A 17,877-nucleotide genomic window follows, 5' to 3' on the forward strand; every position below is an offset into this window, starting at 1 on the left:
TATATTCCCATGACACCAGTTGACAGATCCTTGGAGAATGATGAAAAATTGAAAATCCTCCAAGAACTGGTCAGTGCCAGATCCCATCACTTCTGGCATTTACCACATCCTGGTAAACATTCAGTTATCACCTGGCACAGCAATTCAAAGTTCAGTTATGAAAGAGAACTAGTTACATAATTATGTGATCTGTGGGAGGGGGCATTGGGGAAGAAGGCCCATTTCTACAAAAAGCTGGGAAAGAGCCTCTTTTGTAGGAATCTTACCATGCCTCAAATATGCACGAGGGAGAAATTAATCCACTTTGAATTTTAAATCGAAATTACCTAGTATGCACTCTCTGGGGTAGGGTGCTTTTCTAATGGTTCTAATACATTTTATCCTGCACTGTAAATAGCAGGTTGTGGCAGGGTGGATTCAGATTGGTATAATGGTTTTGGTGGAAAGGATTAATAGAACTTTCCCTATTTAGAGTTTTGGATGGTGTGAGAGATCCAGTCACAGACCTCTGGGTTTCACCAGGGGTTTGGTTTATAATAGGGTCCCCAAATGCACACTGGTACATTATGGTCTTTACTGATCTTCTAAAAAACCAATAAAGAGTTGGGCTGCCAAATTTCCATAGTGAGGGCACCACACCTTAACCCTCACCCAGGCCCTGTACCAGCCACTCCCCAGGCCATCCATTTGTTGAGTGCAGTGGGGCAGCCTGTCAAACACACAAAGTCTGGCCCCATGAGGTGGAACCTTATGTTTTCAGAGTTCCAACTCTTGGGATGAGCCTATATACATTCAGACTGCAGATACAACCTCTAATACATGGACAGTGGTGTGGGGAGGGTGGTGTGAGTCACAATAGGAGGGATGGGGCGAGTGAGCGAGGTCCTCCTGCTCCTCTCAGTCATGAAATTATCACTGCTTGTTTTGGGTCACCTGTATAAGTCTTGTTATCACAACTTTTTCTGCATTAGTGAACAAAGACACCCTATCTTCCATAGAATTATCTACAAAAGTTACCGGCCGATTACCTTCTAAGCGTGGCTTTTGTTCTGTTTGACAGCAGTGATAAACCCTGCTTCAAGAGCTTCTTCGTAGGTAGTTAGGCCACGTTCCTTCTGAGAATTTAACTCTTCCCTCCTATGTATGCACTGACTCCCAAAAAGTGAGATAGAGCAGGTATTTTAGCAGTTTGGAGAACAGTTAGGAAAACCTCCCATTTGCTCTCCAGTCCCACTGTACCTTAGTGAGTTATTTTTAATCTGAGGCAGAAATATCCTACAAACCTCTCTCCCTGTCTCTGGCTGCGAAAATACAACAGTAATAAAATTAAATAGGTAACAATTTGTTGCCCTTTCATAAACCTTAAAATCAGCTGCCCGAGGCAGGCACCTCACTACTGGTAGGGCTGGCCCTGGGTGTTCTTTAGGGTCTGGATATAGCACCCAATAAAACATACCATTCCCATAGGCTGGACAAACAATGAAACTTCTATACGATTGGTGGTTTTGTTCTAATGCATGATTGTATAACACACCATTCCCATTGGTTGGACAAACAATGGAACTTCTATATGATTGGTTGCTTTGCTCTAATGTGTGATTGGTTTGTGTAACAGCAAGGTCTGATTGGACAGTGGGGTTCTTGGGGCCAGTTGAACAGTTAGAAAATTCAGATGGAAAACATGGTGAACTTGCTGAGAGGTGTAAGAATCGGGGGGAAAGTGAGTAAGAAAGGCGCTGCTTCAGAAATGTCTTTAAGTAATAATAATAACTCTGGGCAGCTCCCAACAGATTGAAAACAGAATCAAACATCAAACATTAAAAACTTCCCTAAACAGGGCTGCCTTCAGATGTCTTCTAAAAGTCAGATAGTTGTTTATTTCCTTGACAACTGATGGGAGGGCATTCCACAGGGCGGGTGCCACCACCGAGAAGGCCCTCTGCCTGGTTCCCTGTAACCTCACCTCTCACAGTGAGGGAACCGCCAGAAGGCCCTCGGAGCTGGATTTCAGTGTCTGGGCAGAACGATGGGGGTGAGTATTGTTATATTTATATTCTATTTCCCCCCCAGGATCTCAGGGTAGAGTACTTGGTTCTCCCTTCTTTATCCTCACAACAACCCTGTGAGGTAGGTAGGTAGTCTGAGAGATAGGGACTGGCCCAAATGAGCTTCAAGGTCACCCCAAATCCCACTGAATTAAAGGAGATTTGGGACTAAGTAACATATGTATCATTTATATGTGTCATTTTTGGATTTGTGGCTTGTCTTCTGAATGGTAAATAGCAGGCACAGCCACTCCCCCTTCAAAAAATTAGAATCAGAACCACAGCATGTTGGGAGAGAGGGATTAATCCATTTTGCCCCTGCAATTGTCACAATAACAACAAAAAGGCTGTCCCAGAGGAATGCTTCAATTGATGTCAATCATGGTAATGGAAAATTAGTAACAAAACCTTGGACTAAGTGACCAGTATATACATATTATTTCATAATAATTAAGGACTTTAATAGTACACTGTTGCTCTTTGCAACCATCATTATTAACCTTGAGTGAGCTTGTGGGGGGCAGAGGAATAAATTCTCTGTTTTGGGACTCTCACAGTAGATTTGGCAGATTGCTTTGGAAAGGGCAATGAAGAGATAACAGGAACTTGAAGAGTTTATTTCCGTGGCCACCTCACCCAATGATACCTGTTGCCTGGTAGGAAGCAAGACAAAACAAGCACCAGTCAGACACCAGTTCTCCAGCGCATGGTATTACCTGAAGCAGGTGTCAGAGTGAGGTGATGAGCAGTTGTGAAGTGTTAAGAGGACAGAGTTGTGTGTGTCACATGGCCTGGACGGTGGTGGTGGTCCTTGGGAACTGAGTGGGGATGGAAGCACTGGGAGGGAAGGCAAAGCAAGAGTGAAGAGGTTCCATGAATACCTCTACGGCAGGACTTTTGACCTCATCACTGACCACAAGCCGCTCCTGGGCCTCCTCGCCGGTGATCGTCCAACTCCACCGGTCCTCTCGCCACGCATGCTGCGATGGACTGTTTTCCTGGCTGCCTACCACTACCGGCTTGTCCATCGCCCAGGGAAATCGATGGGCCATGTCGACGCCCTCAGCCGTTGCCCTCTTCCAGCGTTTGTGGAAGACCCGGCTCCTGCTTCATCGCTCCTCCTGATTGAGGATCTTTCGGCAGCGCCTGTATCGGCTGCCACTGTGGCCTCCGCATCTGCCCAGGATTGCACCATCAGCCGTGTGCTCAACTGGGTGTGGAGGGGGTGGCCACAAGGGCCTTTTGCATCTGAGTTCCAACCGTTCGCAACCAGACAACATGAACTCTTGGCTCATCGCGGCTGTCTGCTGTGGGGAGACCGCGTCGTGATTCCCCAAAGACTCCGTCAACGTGTCCTGGAGGCTCTGCACGTTGGCCACCCGGGAATCAAAATGAAGGCGTTGGCTCGGTGTTACGTCTGGTGGCCTAACATGGACGATGCCATCACTGCCTGGGTGTCCGCCTGTCAAGCGTGCCAAGAATCAAGGCTTGCACCACCGGCAGCTAAGGGACACACCTGGGAGACGCCAAAGACACCCTGGTCGAGGGTGCACATCGATCTGGCCGGCCCCTTTCACGGCCGGACCTTTATGGTAGTGGTGGACGCCTATTCCAAATGGCTGGAGGTGGCCCTGATGCCCTCCACCACTACCGAGGCCGTCATCCGGGTGCTGCGAGGCCTCTTTGTGACGCATGGGTGTCCTGATGTCCTTGTCTCCGACAATGGACCGCAGTTCACGTCAGGCACTTTTGAGCGGTATCTTTTGGGACTGGGCATCCACCATGCCCTAACGGCACCATTTCATCCATCCAGCAATGGGCAAGCGGAGAGAATGGTGCGCTCGGCAAAACAGGCACTGGCGCGCCTGGACCGGGGAGACTGGCATGAGCGGGTCACCGAATACTTGTTCGTGCAACACATCACTCCTCCTGCGGCCACAGGGCGGAGTCCTGCTGAACTGCTTATGGGCCGCTGCCTCAGGTCCCCGCTCTACCGGCTGCACCCGGACTTTGCCATGGCCGAACCCCCAGGCTGTGCCAATGCACCACGGTCATTTGTTCCAGGAAACCAGGTCTTTGCCCGGAACTATGTGGGGGACATTCCTTGGGTGCCAGCCACAGTAGTGGGAGTCACTGGACCTCGCTCGTACCAGGTGGCACTCGAAGACAGACGCTTGTGGCGCCTGCACATAGACCAGCTTAGGCGCAGGGTTGGGGACTTGGACACTACCGTGGTGCCCCCAACTGCGCTCGTGGCTCCGGAAGAGACACTTACAGATGGTGAGGCTCCACCTCTCTCGCAAACTGCCAGCGTGGAGCCGAACCAAGCCACTTCAGAGGGTCTGCCAGACTTACCACAGACTCAGACCACTCCACTTGCGGAGGCTCCACCCACAGCAGCGGATCCAGGGGACTTGGTTTCAATGCCACCTAGGGTCGCACCACAGCCTCAGCAAGAATTGGGTGGCCCCCCAGACTTGGCTACCAGTCCCCGGTGGTCTGGCAGAGTTTCCAAGCACCCAACTTATTTAAAGGACTATGTTGTTGGACATGTATCACCGTTGGTCTAAGTATGTGAAATGTAACCGATATGCTGGCTAGATCAGCAGCAATTTCCAGGTCATTGTGTTTAGCTCTCAGGGATGAAAACTTCACTTGTTAGTTTCAGTCTGTGTAGCCTCTGTTAAAGAGATAGGAGCAGGCAATGGCAATTTTCTTCCCTTTAGCCATTTGGCAATCCCAAGCAAAAGCTTTGTCCTGTACTGTATCAGCTCATGCAGAAGTGAAGCAAAAATGGGAGCGGTCTAATGCTGTTTGAAAAGGTCAGGTTTAACATAGCAGGGTTTTGAACATCTCCTTCTGTTGTAGTTGTGGGAGGAAGATGTGGCCGGGCAGGGCCTATATAAAGAATGAGCATGATGTGGTTTCTTCACGCCTGTCAGATTCCCTGACTGAGAGTAGAGATGGCTCCTGTCATAGCTTTCCTCACATGCACCTGGGCTCTTCTGCCACTACTTATGGCATCTGAAGGTAAGAACCACTCCACCTGTCAATTCTCTGGCCCCTTTCTGCTGGGTTGGTGTGTGTGTCATTTTACTTTCTTATTTATTTAATGAGATTTATACCACTTAATCATGAAAGCCTCTAAGTGGTTTACATAAAATATGCATTAATATTATTGATAAAATAAATACTGAAAATAAGCCACCCTATTCCCCCCAATAAAGCCAAGAGTTTTAAAAAATATGCATTATGAAACACATATTACCGTAGTTTTCCATGTATAACATGCCCCTGTGTATAAGACGCCACCTATATTTGGGGACTCAAAATTAAGAAAATGCACTATGCACTATCCATGTATAAGACAACGCCTTCTTTTAAACTTCAAGAATGTAGGAAAATGTTTAGTCTTATACACAGAAAAATATGGTCTATATTACATCATATCAAATGGGATTACCTGTATGGGCAGACTTGCTTAAGCATTTTTTTAAAAAAAGCTGGCGCCAAAAAGTGTACATCAAAAGTGCCTAATATCATGGATCTAGTTACCGATCTGAAGTAGTGTGCATGCACATGAAAGCTCATACCAATAACAAACTTAGTTGGTCTCTAAGGTGCTACTGGAAGGAATTCTTTTATTTAATATCATGGAGTCCTACTTTCAACAAATCCCTTGCAGTTGATTTTAGCTTTAATAGTTAATCTTTTATTTTTGCATTGAATATTAAAACACACAAATTGACATATTGAAAAATGACAGATTACCAGTAATTACATAACTAGTAATGTTATCATAATCGGGCATGCTGAGGAAATAAGTAATTTGCCATCCAAATAAGACACCATGTCTCCGTTCCCCCCCAATTCCACATATTAATTTGATCCATTACATCAAATAAAGCTCTCTGTAATTCAGTTTATCATGTTCCACCCAGTATTTTACAAAGGAGCCCCATATTAAATAAAAGTGATATTTCCTTCTTCCAAGAAAAGGGGGTTCTCCTTATTTATTGAAACCTGCACAGTAGCAAACAATTTTCCTAGATTTTAGCCATTTCATCACTGACCTTTTTTAATACTGAAACCAAAGCAAAGCAAAACAGAAGCACCTGGGTCAAAATAAATTCTGGCAAAGTTGATCGATTTTTTTTGCCATTGGGGTGCTTTTTTTTTGCTCCCACACCCAAATGAAACGTATGAGACACAAGTGGAAGAAAGGTTATATATAACAAGTAGTTTAACCAAATAAACCAAATTAGTAAAGTATGCTGCTGTTGAATGCTCCCCTGCAGTGTGCATGCCAGGCCCTAAAAGGGTCCATAGTGCACCATGCATTTTTGTACACATTGTTCAGTTAGAGAATTCCACTGCAAAATTTGGAGACGTGAGAATTTTGAAGGCACATTGTTTTGAAAAGTGCGAATTTGGTAGATTTGCCTTTAAATGCGAACTGAATCAAACCTAGCTCCTGGACACCCAAGGAACATCCATGATAGATGGCCATCTCTTCTGTATTTTTCTTTTCACACAGTTTCTGCTGAGTGTGGTGCAACTTTCCTTATTTTTCCTTTTCCTTTGTCTCCCTTCCAGCCCCTCCAGGCTGTGTTCTCCCCTTTCTTTTCAATGGCAGATACTACTCTTCATGCACCACTGATGGCAACCCTGACCAACAGCTGTGGTGTGCCACAACTGAAAACCATGACAAGGATCATAGATGGAAGCCATGTGCTCTTAGAGGTGAGAGGCATACAGTCCTTCTGGTAACATTCATTTGCGTGTTAATATGTCATCCTGCAGACTATGTTTATTTACACACTGAAGTGTTCTATGAGTTGAAATCGATCCAAAAAGGTCCTAGCAGGGCTGGCCTGCTCATGAGGTAGACGGAAGCAGCAACCTCAGGCAGTGGAATCCAATGGGGGTGGCAATCCTATGGCTAGCAAGCATCACCAGCAGGCCAGTGGGACTGGGATTCCCCTTACTCTACCACCACCTCTCCCTCCTCCTCTTAAATATATTATTCCATTTTCTGAGCTTGCAAAAAGTCCTCTTGCACCATCCTAAAGGGAGTTCTAATCCTCACAATGCCCAGTAATGCTCATTGCCCCCTCTTCAAATTAGCTCCTTTGGGCAGTTGCCCATTTGCCCTCTTGTAAATATTCCTCTGATGGAACATTTGTTCTGATCTGTTTGTGGGGAGGTTATACAACAGCAAGCATTCATGCTGATTTGTTTGCACAACATTTACAGTGGTACCTCGGGTTACATACGCTTCAGGTTACATACGCTTCAGGTTACAGACTCTGCTAACCCAGAAATAGTGCTTCAGGTTAAGAACTTTGCTTCAGGATGAGAACAGAAATCGTGCTCCGGCAGTGCGGTGGCAGCAGGAGGCCCCATTAGCTAAAGTGGTGCTTCAGGTTAAGAACAGTTTCAGGGTAAGTACGGACCTCCGGAACGAATTAAGTACTTAACCTGAGGTACCACTGTATATGTCTTACCATTAGACATTTGTTTATCCCAGACTGTTCAGGGCATTTCTCTGCCGCTTTATTACTTGTAAAAGTATGTATGTATGTATTTTAAAGTGGCTTTAAGCTACTTCAACTGTGCAAACCTGAATTCCTGATGTGGACATGAATCCCTCCTGCAAGATATTTTGCTCTGGAGGTGACCAAAAAGATTAACAAAGTTCATTACAGTCTCAATCTCATCCTATTGTTAAGAAGAGCAGCTTTGCAGGGAGTGATTAACCATCTTCCTACTCCAAATTGCTCACCATTAGCTGTTTTCCCCTCTTGCAGTGTTGATACTGCATATCGGCCCATGCAAACATGTTTGAACGTGTGTGTGTGTCTAGGCAATATGGAGATAGGGGTCAACATACTCTATCACTGCTTTTCTGCTCTCAGTCACTCTACTCAAATGTGCCTCCGCCAGTAAATGGGCAATGACACATTTATACTTTTGTGTAACATATAGTAACCCTCTGACCTCCCCATTCAGGAAGTAAATAGGTTTAATTCTCGTTAATGATACGTATCTGTGACAACCCCCAGAGGCAGTGTCTATATAGGCACTATGTGTCTTTGCCTGAGTGGTTGGATTTCAATCCCAGCAGGCAAAGGAAATGGGGTTTGGTGGTGGGCAGTTGATCAGCAGCATATACAGATCCTGAAGCCTTTGTCTGCCTGGTTTGATTTGTCTTGCCTACCTGTCAAAATAGCCCACAGTGTTTGGGGCAGGTAAGAATCTGACTGTTGGCTGCATCCAGTTCCCTGCCCCTGCGATAGGGTGTGACTATTTTTTTTTAAAAAGGATAATATAAGAAAGAAGCAAGAAAACTGTTACTAATGATTTATTGGCATAAACATGCACAAACTCTGCTTTTGTCTTTTGCCTAGAATATGGAGGCAACTCGAATGGAGCAGAATGTGTTTTCCCCTTCAGCTACAAAGGCCATACTTACTACACCTGCACTAACAAATTCGAAATAAAAGGGCGCTACTGGTGTGCTACAACAGGAAGCTATGATAAGGACAAGAAGTGGAGCTTCTGTGCTGACACCAGTATGTAAACTGGGGGCCTGTTGTATTAGAAGCCAGGGCTGGGTTGCGTCACAGGGCTTGGAAGATGGCTGGTTGTAGATTAAGCACAATGAATGATTTTTTTGGGGTACACATTACTGAGAATATTCCCTTGTAAATTCCCTTGTAAATTCCATTCTCTGCAAATGCTCTTTGTAAACTCTCCTTTCCAGTGCTTTGCTTTCACTTTGACATCAGCATCAGCATTGGCCAGGCAGTCACATTACAAAATGGAAGTGTGAAATTAAGGGTGTCAGAGCCACCCAAAATTAAGCAGTTTTTCCATTTATTTTAGTGGGTGGATTACAGACCCTCCGAGTGTCACTATTTTCCAGGGAAAGTCCTAGATTTACAGAAGCCATTCTGGTTTTTTATTTGATCTGCTCCTGGAATGCCCCGCTTTTCCTTAGGGTGTCCCTATTTTCATTGGAGAAATGTTGGAGGGTTAGGCATATGTTTAATTTTCTCCCATTGGAATCAATGGAACATGAGCGGCAATCCTATACACACTGTTTTGGGAGTATTTTTCTTTATTTACTTAAAACATGTTTTACCCCATGCTTGATTGAAGAGGGGTGTGTGGTAAAAGCTTTCAGAGCGGCTTGCAACAGTCAATAGTCAGATTATCAGTGCGGAGCAGTGGCATTGCAGGGGGGGGCAGTTTGCCCCAGATGCCATCCCTGGGGTGTGTGTGACGAACCCCCCGGTGCATCAATGCAGCGGCACTCACATCCCCCCGGCAGGGTGGATCAGTCCTGCACCGGTCGCACTCCAGGCGGCGGATGCGATGGTGGGGGGTGATGGAGCCAATAGCTACACCCTGGTGCAGAGTTCCTGCAATTCTTTCTCTCCTTCTGCTGTACCAGAGTTGAGGATTCCACCTCCATCTGAGGGCCACATTCCCTTCTAGGTAACGTTCCCAGGGCCACATGGTAGTGATGAGAGGAGTCAGAAGGAAAAGTGAGCACAGCAAAGAATGTCCATATTACCTTACACTTACACAGCCCTCTCTGTCCTTCATTCAGTCATGCAAGAAGCATTATCAGAGTTCAAGGACACATTCTAGCTATCCCAAAACACTCAAGGAGGGGTCAAAGCAGGGCTGGTGAGCAGTGACACTAGGGAGGGAGTATGACCTGGGGAAAGGCCTGGGGGTGCATTCAGTCCCCAGCCCTGAAGTTCCCCAGCCTCGTTTTATAGTCTGATTGACCCAAAAGGGACTTACCTCTGAGCAGATATGCATAGACAGGGCTTCTTTTCAGCCGGAACGTGGTGGAACTCAGTTCTGGCACCTCTCAGGTGGGCTCCATTGCCATTATAAGAGAACATGGGAGGCTTACATGGTGAGTTCTGGCACCTCTTCTTCTAGAAAAATAGCACTGTGCATAGGATAGCATTTTTAAAACTTTAGATGGATGGTGATGTGGGTAGTTGTTCCATGATTTAATCAGGCATAGGAATCTGATTGCTGAGCGCACTCAGCAGGACAAAGAAGCATTGTGGGTTATTAAGGAAGCCCCTCCTTCTCTCTCTTCTCCACTTCTTCCAGGACTAGATGCAAATTTAGCTACAGGGCCCTGCATGTTCCCTTTCGTCTTCCAAGGCAAGTGGTACAAAGCTTGCACAACAGATGGGAGATTCGATGGGAAGCTCTGGTGCTCTCTTGTCACCAACTACGATGAAAATCCGACGTGGGCATACTGTGAACCCTCAAGTAAGCAAAATAGGGAAGTATGTGGGAAAGGCTGTTCAGGGTGACAGACCAGAAATGTTTCTCTTCCTTTTCCCAAATAAGGGCTGAACACCTGGCCATTATTATTATTATTATTATTATTATTATTATTATTATTATATACCTGTCCTTCACTATGAAGTCCCAGGCCAGGTTAAAAGTAGGGTTGGTCCTCACAATATTGGCTGCATTCAGGAAGTACTTTATTCAACCCAGTTAAAGTGGAAAATCATGGGAGTTATGTGCTATAATTTTCCCCATGGTTTTTATGTAACACACTACCGCCACACATGTGATGAAATCTGGGGCTGTATTTCTGAATCCAATTCTTTCCTGGCCTTGGGAGAAAAGAAGCACACATGAAGATTAAGGGCTGATGGCCCGTCTGATGGCACACACTGTTGTGGGACACAATGTGAACGAAATCTAGTGCAACATGCAGTAATATCCCTCAGGAAGACACCGTTCCATAACTCCACAGGTAATGCAGTGTACAAGGAATGTTGGGAAAGGGACAGAAGTGCCAACATTGTAAACAGGAAAACGAATACAATAATTCCCACATCTGAATGCACATTATATCTAAGGTGTCATTTTATAATAAAATCCTACTGCAATCAATGAGACAAATTCGTGACTTAAGTGGATTTCAGTGGTACCCGAGTACAACTGACATAACCTGGATTCAATCCATTTCATCTATATCTATCTATCTATCTATCTATCTATCTATCTATCTATCTATCTATCTGCAGAATTTGGCCAATTCCCCTTACAGCTGGCTAGCATGCACACAAAATGCAACGGAATATGAATATCACACCAATCCCCTCTTTATGTTGCTTCAGTTAATGACTCACCTCTCCACTCTGTTTCTATTCAGAACCTGCCTCCTGCGTCTTTCCCTTCAAGTTTAGGAACAAGTCATACTCCTCGTGCACCAAAGAAGGAAGTTTTGATGGGCAGCTGTGGTGTGCCACAACTCCAGACTATGACAAAGACAGCAGTTGGAAAGGATGTTCCCTCCAAGGTAGAGTCCTGAGCTGACTGCCTGGCTGCTGCCGGCTTCGCCTCCTATTTATGCGACTGGCCCCACCTCCAGCAGTGCTAAATGACTGAGGTTTGGTGGGAACCTCCAAAGAATAGCACTGAGAGGCAGGCCAGCCCAAGCAGCCGGTAGGTCCCCGGGATCCTGCAAAGGGCGCCCACAGTGTAAGTTGTGAGCACTCATTTTGGGCCTAGTTTGTGGTGCAAACCACCCTTTGATGAATATTCATCATGGCAGTGCAGAATCTAGCAACTGAGTATGTAACATCTGGGTTTTCATCTTGAAGTAGCAGGGAGGTATAAGGTTGTTCTGCACGACCTGGGAATTTATGTAGTATAGGCAAGATCAGGCATAGGCAAACATGGCCCTCCAGCTATTTTGGGACTACAATTCCCATCATCCCTGACCACTGGTCCTGTTAGCTAGGGATGATGGGAGTTGTAGTTCCAAAACATCTGGAGGGCCAAGTATGCCTATGCCTGGACAACGTGAACCTAGCTTGTATATCTGTATAGTATTGGCAGTGAAAAAATACATGTTCTGTTGTTTCCAGTTGCCCAGAGCCATATGGGCATTAATCTGCTCCTTGTACGGTGTCTTCCTAAAGTGGCCTTCCTGGATGGTGACTCTGCAGATCACAGGATTTTAACTGAGTTTTAATTGGATATAATTGCAATCCCACAAAATGTAGCGATGACCACCAACGTGGCTGGCTTTAAAAAGGGGGTTAGACAAATTATGGATAATAAGGCTCCCAGAGACTACCAGCTACAATGGCAGTGTTCCACCTCCAATGCCTGTGTTTAGTAACTGCTGTGAATCAGAAGTGGGGAGGTTCCTGTTGCACTCATTTCTTGTATTGGCTTCCCATAGGCATCTTGCTGGCCACTGTGAAAACAGGATGTTGGAGGAGGTGGGCCTTGGCCTAATTCATTAAGTGTCTGTCTTTATCTAGTCCTTGAATGCAGAGGCATTGCCCATATCCTTCATACAGTTCTCTTTGACAACTCGACAAAACTCTACGGCATGTTATTTTTTGTGTCCCCCCTGTCTGCAGAGTATGGAGGGAACTCCAATGGCCAGCCCTGCTGGTTCCCTTTCACCTTCAACAACCAGACATTTGATGCCTGCACCAATGAGGATGACGACGGCGAGAAGAATGGGGGATACTGGTGTTCCACTACTCCAAACTACGATGAGCAAAAGCTATGGAGCTTCTGTGCTGACACAAATTTGAGAAGTGGGGAAGTTTTATTACCAGGTTAGCAGAAAGCTGCCCAGGTGGGGGTGTAGGAGAAAGTTGGTTTCAGACATGCAGCCTGATCTTATGCATGTTTACTTGGAAGCCCATGCCGCCAAGCAGATTTTGATCCTAATGTGTTGAAGTAATATGCTGCAGGCTGCAATTCAATGCACACTTATTTGGGAGCAAATAACTTCTAAATAATCAGAAGTATTATTAAGATAGCTTCCTAGCCTCCTTATTCCTTTGCTAGAGGTGCTCATCTCATGATTTTCTCTCACATTCCACTCCCAATCCTCACGGGACAAGATGGAGAATCTACGAAGCGCTGTTTCTTTCCTTTCACCTACAATGGCAAGTCTTACACAAGCTGTACATCAGATGGGACAGTAAACTGGAAGTACTGGTGCTCTCTCACCAGCAACTATAATACAGAACGCCAGTGGAAATACTGCGAACCTTCAGGTAGGAATGAATCCTTCTTGGTGCTTCATAAAGTACTTTATAGTAGGCATGGGCAGCAAGAGCAACAGTGGAAGCGTCACAGATTAGAAAGCTTTCAGTTTTCCATTCTGTGCAGTTTTGTATCTATATTTAGGTTCCCCTGAAGTCCTGGTTTCCTTTTACAGCTTAAATCCCCCCCCCCAACAAAACTTTACCTTATGTTCAACAGATTGGAAAAAACAAGAAGATTATCAGCCATAAAGACAAGCGAGACCGGCAACTATCAGTAAGGTAAATGTGTTTCATGTTTCCATGTAATTTTTATTTGTCTCTCAATCTGGGAACATTTTTCAGCTTGAGGGGCATATTCCCTTCTGGGCAACATTCCATAGACCACATGACAGTGGTGGGCGGGGCCAGGAGCAGCTGTGGGTTCAGCAATAAATGCAAATTTTACCTCTGTACAGTAGGCTGGCTCCTTCACACTCTCACACCCTTCTCTATCCTCCTTCCCATCAACCAAGAAGCATTATCAGAGTCTGATGATACACTGGAGCCCAGCAAAAACATCCAAGGAAGGTGCAAAGCAGGGCTGGTGAGGGCTGTGTCTCACAAAGAGTGTGAGGCCTGGAGAGAGTCCTGAGGGCTACCATATTTTTCGCTCTATAAGACACACCAGACCACAAGATGCACCTAGTTTTTGGAGGAGGAAAACAAGAAAAAAAATATTCTGAATCTCAGAAGCCAGAACAGCAAGAGGGATCGCTGCGCTGTGAAAGCAGCAATCCCTCTTGCTGTTCTGGCTTCTGGGATAGCTGCGCAGCCTGCATTCACTCCATAACACACACACATTTCCCCTTACTTTTCAGGAGGGAAAAAGTGAGAATATAGAGCAAAAAATACGGTAAATAGAGAGTGTTCTGAGGTTCTCCACCCTTGCTTTGGGCCCTGTCTCTTTTAACATGCAATACTGCTTAGCACTTCAGTAGACATGAATGATCAAGAGTTAATTTGGGGAAAAACTGGTGATGAGCAAACTTCCTTTCCCTTCACTTAGAATTAGGCTTAGCAAGTCAAGGTGATTCCTACCTCCCCAAGCCACATATAGATAACAGCTTGGTTTATTTTCCTAATTTTGAAATTTGGACCTGGCCATGCTTCCAATCACATAAATAAGCACACAAAAGAGTCAGAATGCCTCTCTCATCAAGTGCCAGGGGAAAGTGCCAGGAGCAGGTCAATAAATATACACAGCATCAGTGAACTTAACTCTTTATTCCAAGAAACAAACAGCTCAGGAGGCCAGGTCTAGTGAGCACATCAACTCTTCCTGGTAGAACTTGCCCCAATGAGGCAGTTGTGAGAACTGAAGGTCCCCGTCTTCCCACAGTTGTCTAATCCTCCCCGCCCCCCCAGATCCTTCCCAAGCAGTTTAAGACTTTCTTGATGTGTGTGTGTCTCCTTTGCCCTGGGAGACCAGGGGGAAGGAGAGCTGGTCACAGCAGGAAGGGGAGACCCTTTGGCTTCTTAAGCAGCCTGCCTGATCTCTGCCTCTTTGACCTGCTCCTCTCTAGCTTCTGCTTCTGGCCTGATGTCTGCTACAGACTCTTTCTGCTCAATAAATCCTGTCACCTCTTCAGCTTCCAACATCTCCTCCTCCCATTCTTCTCCCTTTTCTCCCTCTGACCACTCATCGTCATCCCACCACCACTCCCCTGGCTCCAAACCTTCTTCTCTTGGGGGTTCCCCAGCTAGTGCCTCCCACCACTCCTCTACATCCAGCCTCCCCATGGCATCAAGACACACTGACTTGCACCCTCTTCTTTTTCTGGTTACCAAGTGACAGTTCTGGAAACCTTTCTGTAAGACCTTTTCTCCTTGGCTCCTTCAAGGCTAAAGTAGCAACACCCCAGGCACCAATAATTCTGTGAAATGCAGTTTCCTATGTTGCCCGAATACTTAATGCACACACTGGGTACTCTGGAAACGACATGCCCCAGGGCTCCTTATGCCTGAGAATGCTGCCCTTTGGAGTATTCATGAAATCAGTATACTCATGAACCCTGTGCCTTCTAGCTTTATTGGACTTGCTACATGCCTATTGGCTCTGACATTAGGTGTTGTTGGTAACTAACCAGCATGTATCTTTTCCCACCAGATTACCAAAACCAATCAACCAATATCTTGGACGTCTGTGATTCCCACTACACTGTTTCACTAGTGGAAAGTGGCTAGTTTTCATCTGGGCCTATCCTGTTTCCACCTATGCTACAACTATGGATAAAGTCTCTGACACACTGCAGCTGCTCTTCATCCCTTGCCTAGGATTCTGCTAGGGACCCAGTCTCTGAAGATGTTTTACCTTCATCACCAATGAACAGCAGTTCAGAAGCACCACCAGAATATCTAACACTGTCGTCACTTTCATCCTAGATTTCCTCACTGATACACAAACTCCTCCCCCGTCCTTTACTCACATGATGAGCAGCTCTGTGCTCAGTTGCTGAAAAACAAAATTTATTTTTCTCTTGTCTGACAGCTGTAGTCTTTTGGATTATACACATGGTAGCCTAAGTCATATAAATGCATTTTAATTAAAATTAGTAATTTAAATCAAGCAGTAATATAATTGTGCATTTTCTGTACGGCCATGATTTCACTCCCTTAACAATGAACATATGGGTTCGCATCTGGGTTATCATTAATCATCTAAGATTATTATGGTTGGGCAGAAGAGTATAAATAGGGTAGGCCTGGTGAAATGTTAGAAGCTGGAGTGGTGTGAATAGACAAGGGAGAAAAAAGAAGGGAGTACTGCCTACAGCATCTCCTCCCCTATAGCTGCTATTCTCTAGCCTCTGCTAATTGGAATAAACTGTTTGAAGGAAAAGGGTTCATTTGGGATCAAATCTGAAATATTTAAATTTTGCTATATAAAGGGAGGGTGTACTGTGTAATCTAGCTAGCATGAAATGAACACTATTATCAAGAACTGATGAGGCTGCTCTGTTCTGGGCACCTATATAATTGACCTCTGTGTACCATTGCATAGTTTACATTTTGATGACTAGATGATGTGTGAGTGATGTTACAGATGTACACAAGAAACGTGCAACTTTCAGATGATTGTGGGTGGATGATTGACCCGGGTTGTTGTAAATGTGCCCTCCTGTAACATTAAGTGGTTTATTTCACCTGAATACTTAATAAAGCCTATCCTTGCAAATTCACAATAGAGTAGCTTTGTAAACTGTGAACCACCAAGACAGAGAAGCTATGAATGAAGTGGAAAAACTCTGACACCGGGAGCTTCATTCCTGTCAGAGTTTTTCTATGGGTACCCAACATGGTGCCATCCAGATATTGTTGGTCTACAATTCTCATCAGCTAGAGCCAGTGTGCTTGATGGTCAGGGAAAATGGGAGTTGTTGTCAACAACAACAACAACAGGCTACTTCTGATCTAGTCCCACTATAGTTCCCACAATATGCCTGCAGACTCCCAGTCTACCCTCTTCAGCTCCAGTGTGCTTGCTCACAATGTCTGTTCCTCTGGTTGCAGAAAGCTGGTTCTGCTTACTGTTTCTCATTCTCCAGCAAATGTTTGGGGGATTGGAACCTTTATGTGTTGAATTCCTTAATGGGGATGCAATTAAAGAGATTTTTTCTGCTCCCAGAGTATGCAAGGTAGTGTGATCAATAACTGCATTCTCCACCAAATGTTAGAACCCTGTTTGGAAGTTGGAACTGAACTGGAAACTTTGTTTGAAAGGGGGGGGGGGGACAGCACAAAGTGGTACTTTGCTGAAGAACTGCTTTTGCATAATTCAGAGAAGTGCCCATTTTAAAGAATAGTTGCGTTTCAGTTTATGTATTATTTCAGAATATGTGAACTAGGTAGAATCACTTTTTAAAAACAAAGTGAATTGACCCCACCACCCCAATCCCTAATTCTACCTTCCTTCCACAGAACTCAAGGCAGTCATGATTTTCAGGTAATCTATCAAGTACTGAGCAGGTTTAGTTACATCAGGTTTACTGCACTGTTCTCATACTTCCACAGCATAACCCTGGTTCTAGTGATTCCATGGACAGTACAGCTTGCATGGGAAATGAGTGAAGTTTGCATGCATGCATGAATAAATAAACAAACAAACAAACAAACAAACAACTGATATGCAGAAGCAGCAAACATGGAATCTGTGCATCCCCTTGTGGCCTTGGTGATTAATTTGGGAGAAAAGAAAAGAAAGTGCTGATTCTCAGGCTGTTTAAAAGCTACTCCTTTCTGTTCTCAAAGGCCCATATGTGTGTATATGCGTGGCTGTTCACATCCCTTTTCATGCTCAAGGACATCTGTGCCATTTCTTTGCACATTCCAAGGTAGATTCCTGGCACCAAAGATAGATCCTGTGACTGAGTCCTGATTAGGTCCTGACTGAGTGTGCTAGTAGGATTCATCTGTCATGATCCTGGAGTTATTAAGGTGATGAACACCCACGTGAGAATAGCGAACATTCTTTCCAAATATCCCCCAAATGCAGCAAACAGATGCTCTGGGCAGGCAGATCTGTTAAATCTGATTGGATCTTGCTTGCTCACTGCCCCCTTGCCAAGCATTCTGCTTCCTAACCTTTGGCCATGGCATAGGCCTGATCAAGTGGTCAAACTGAGACCATGAGTGCAGCTTCTCTTTAAACCAACAGTGGGACAAATGCTCTGTTTGTCTGCTCTCATTTCTTGTAAGCTATTTGCATTGGTAAATAAAAAAAA

General features: G+C 45.1%; 1 protein-coding gene across 3 annotated transcripts; it reads left to right on the plus strand.

Annotated features, from left to right (window-relative positions):
* Positions 1 to 1,586: 1,586 nt before the first annotated feature.
* On the plus strand, positions 1,587 to 16,338 carry LOC308461474 (epididymal sperm-binding protein 1-like). Of its 3 annotated transcripts, none has more exons than XM_080978461.1 (11): positions 1,638 to 1,720; positions 2,603 to 2,783; positions 4,914 to 5,075; positions 6,642 to 6,788; positions 8,456 to 8,620; positions 10,188 to 10,352; positions 11,254 to 11,400; positions 12,476 to 12,679; positions 12,971 to 13,126; positions 13,335 to 13,396; positions 15,264 to 16,338. In XM_080978461.1, exons 3-10 carry the CDS (start codon positions 5,009 to 5,011, stop codon positions 13,364 to 13,366), a joined length of 1,083 nt encoding a protein of 360 aa, XP_080834587.1. In that variant the 5' UTR covers positions 1,638 to 1,720; positions 2,603 to 2,783; positions 4,914 to 5,008; the 3' UTR covers positions 13,367 to 13,396; positions 15,264 to 16,338. The 3 variants fall into 3 exon arrangements, with proteins under 3 accessions (XP_080834586.1, XP_080834587.1, XP_080834588.1); XM_080978462.1 differs by having other exon boundaries at positions 2,603 to 2,754; XM_080978460.1 differs by lacking the exon at positions 2,603 to 2,783 and having other exon boundaries at positions 1,587 to 1,720.
* Positions 16,339 to 17,877: the final 1,539 nt, after the last annotated feature.

Source organism: Podarcis pityusensis (genome assembly GCF_964106645.2).
Source record: "Podarcis pityusensis genome assembly, chromosome: 13".
Lineage (NCBI taxonomy): Eukaryota > Metazoa > Chordata > Lepidosauria > Squamata > Lacertidae > Podarcis > Podarcis pityusensis.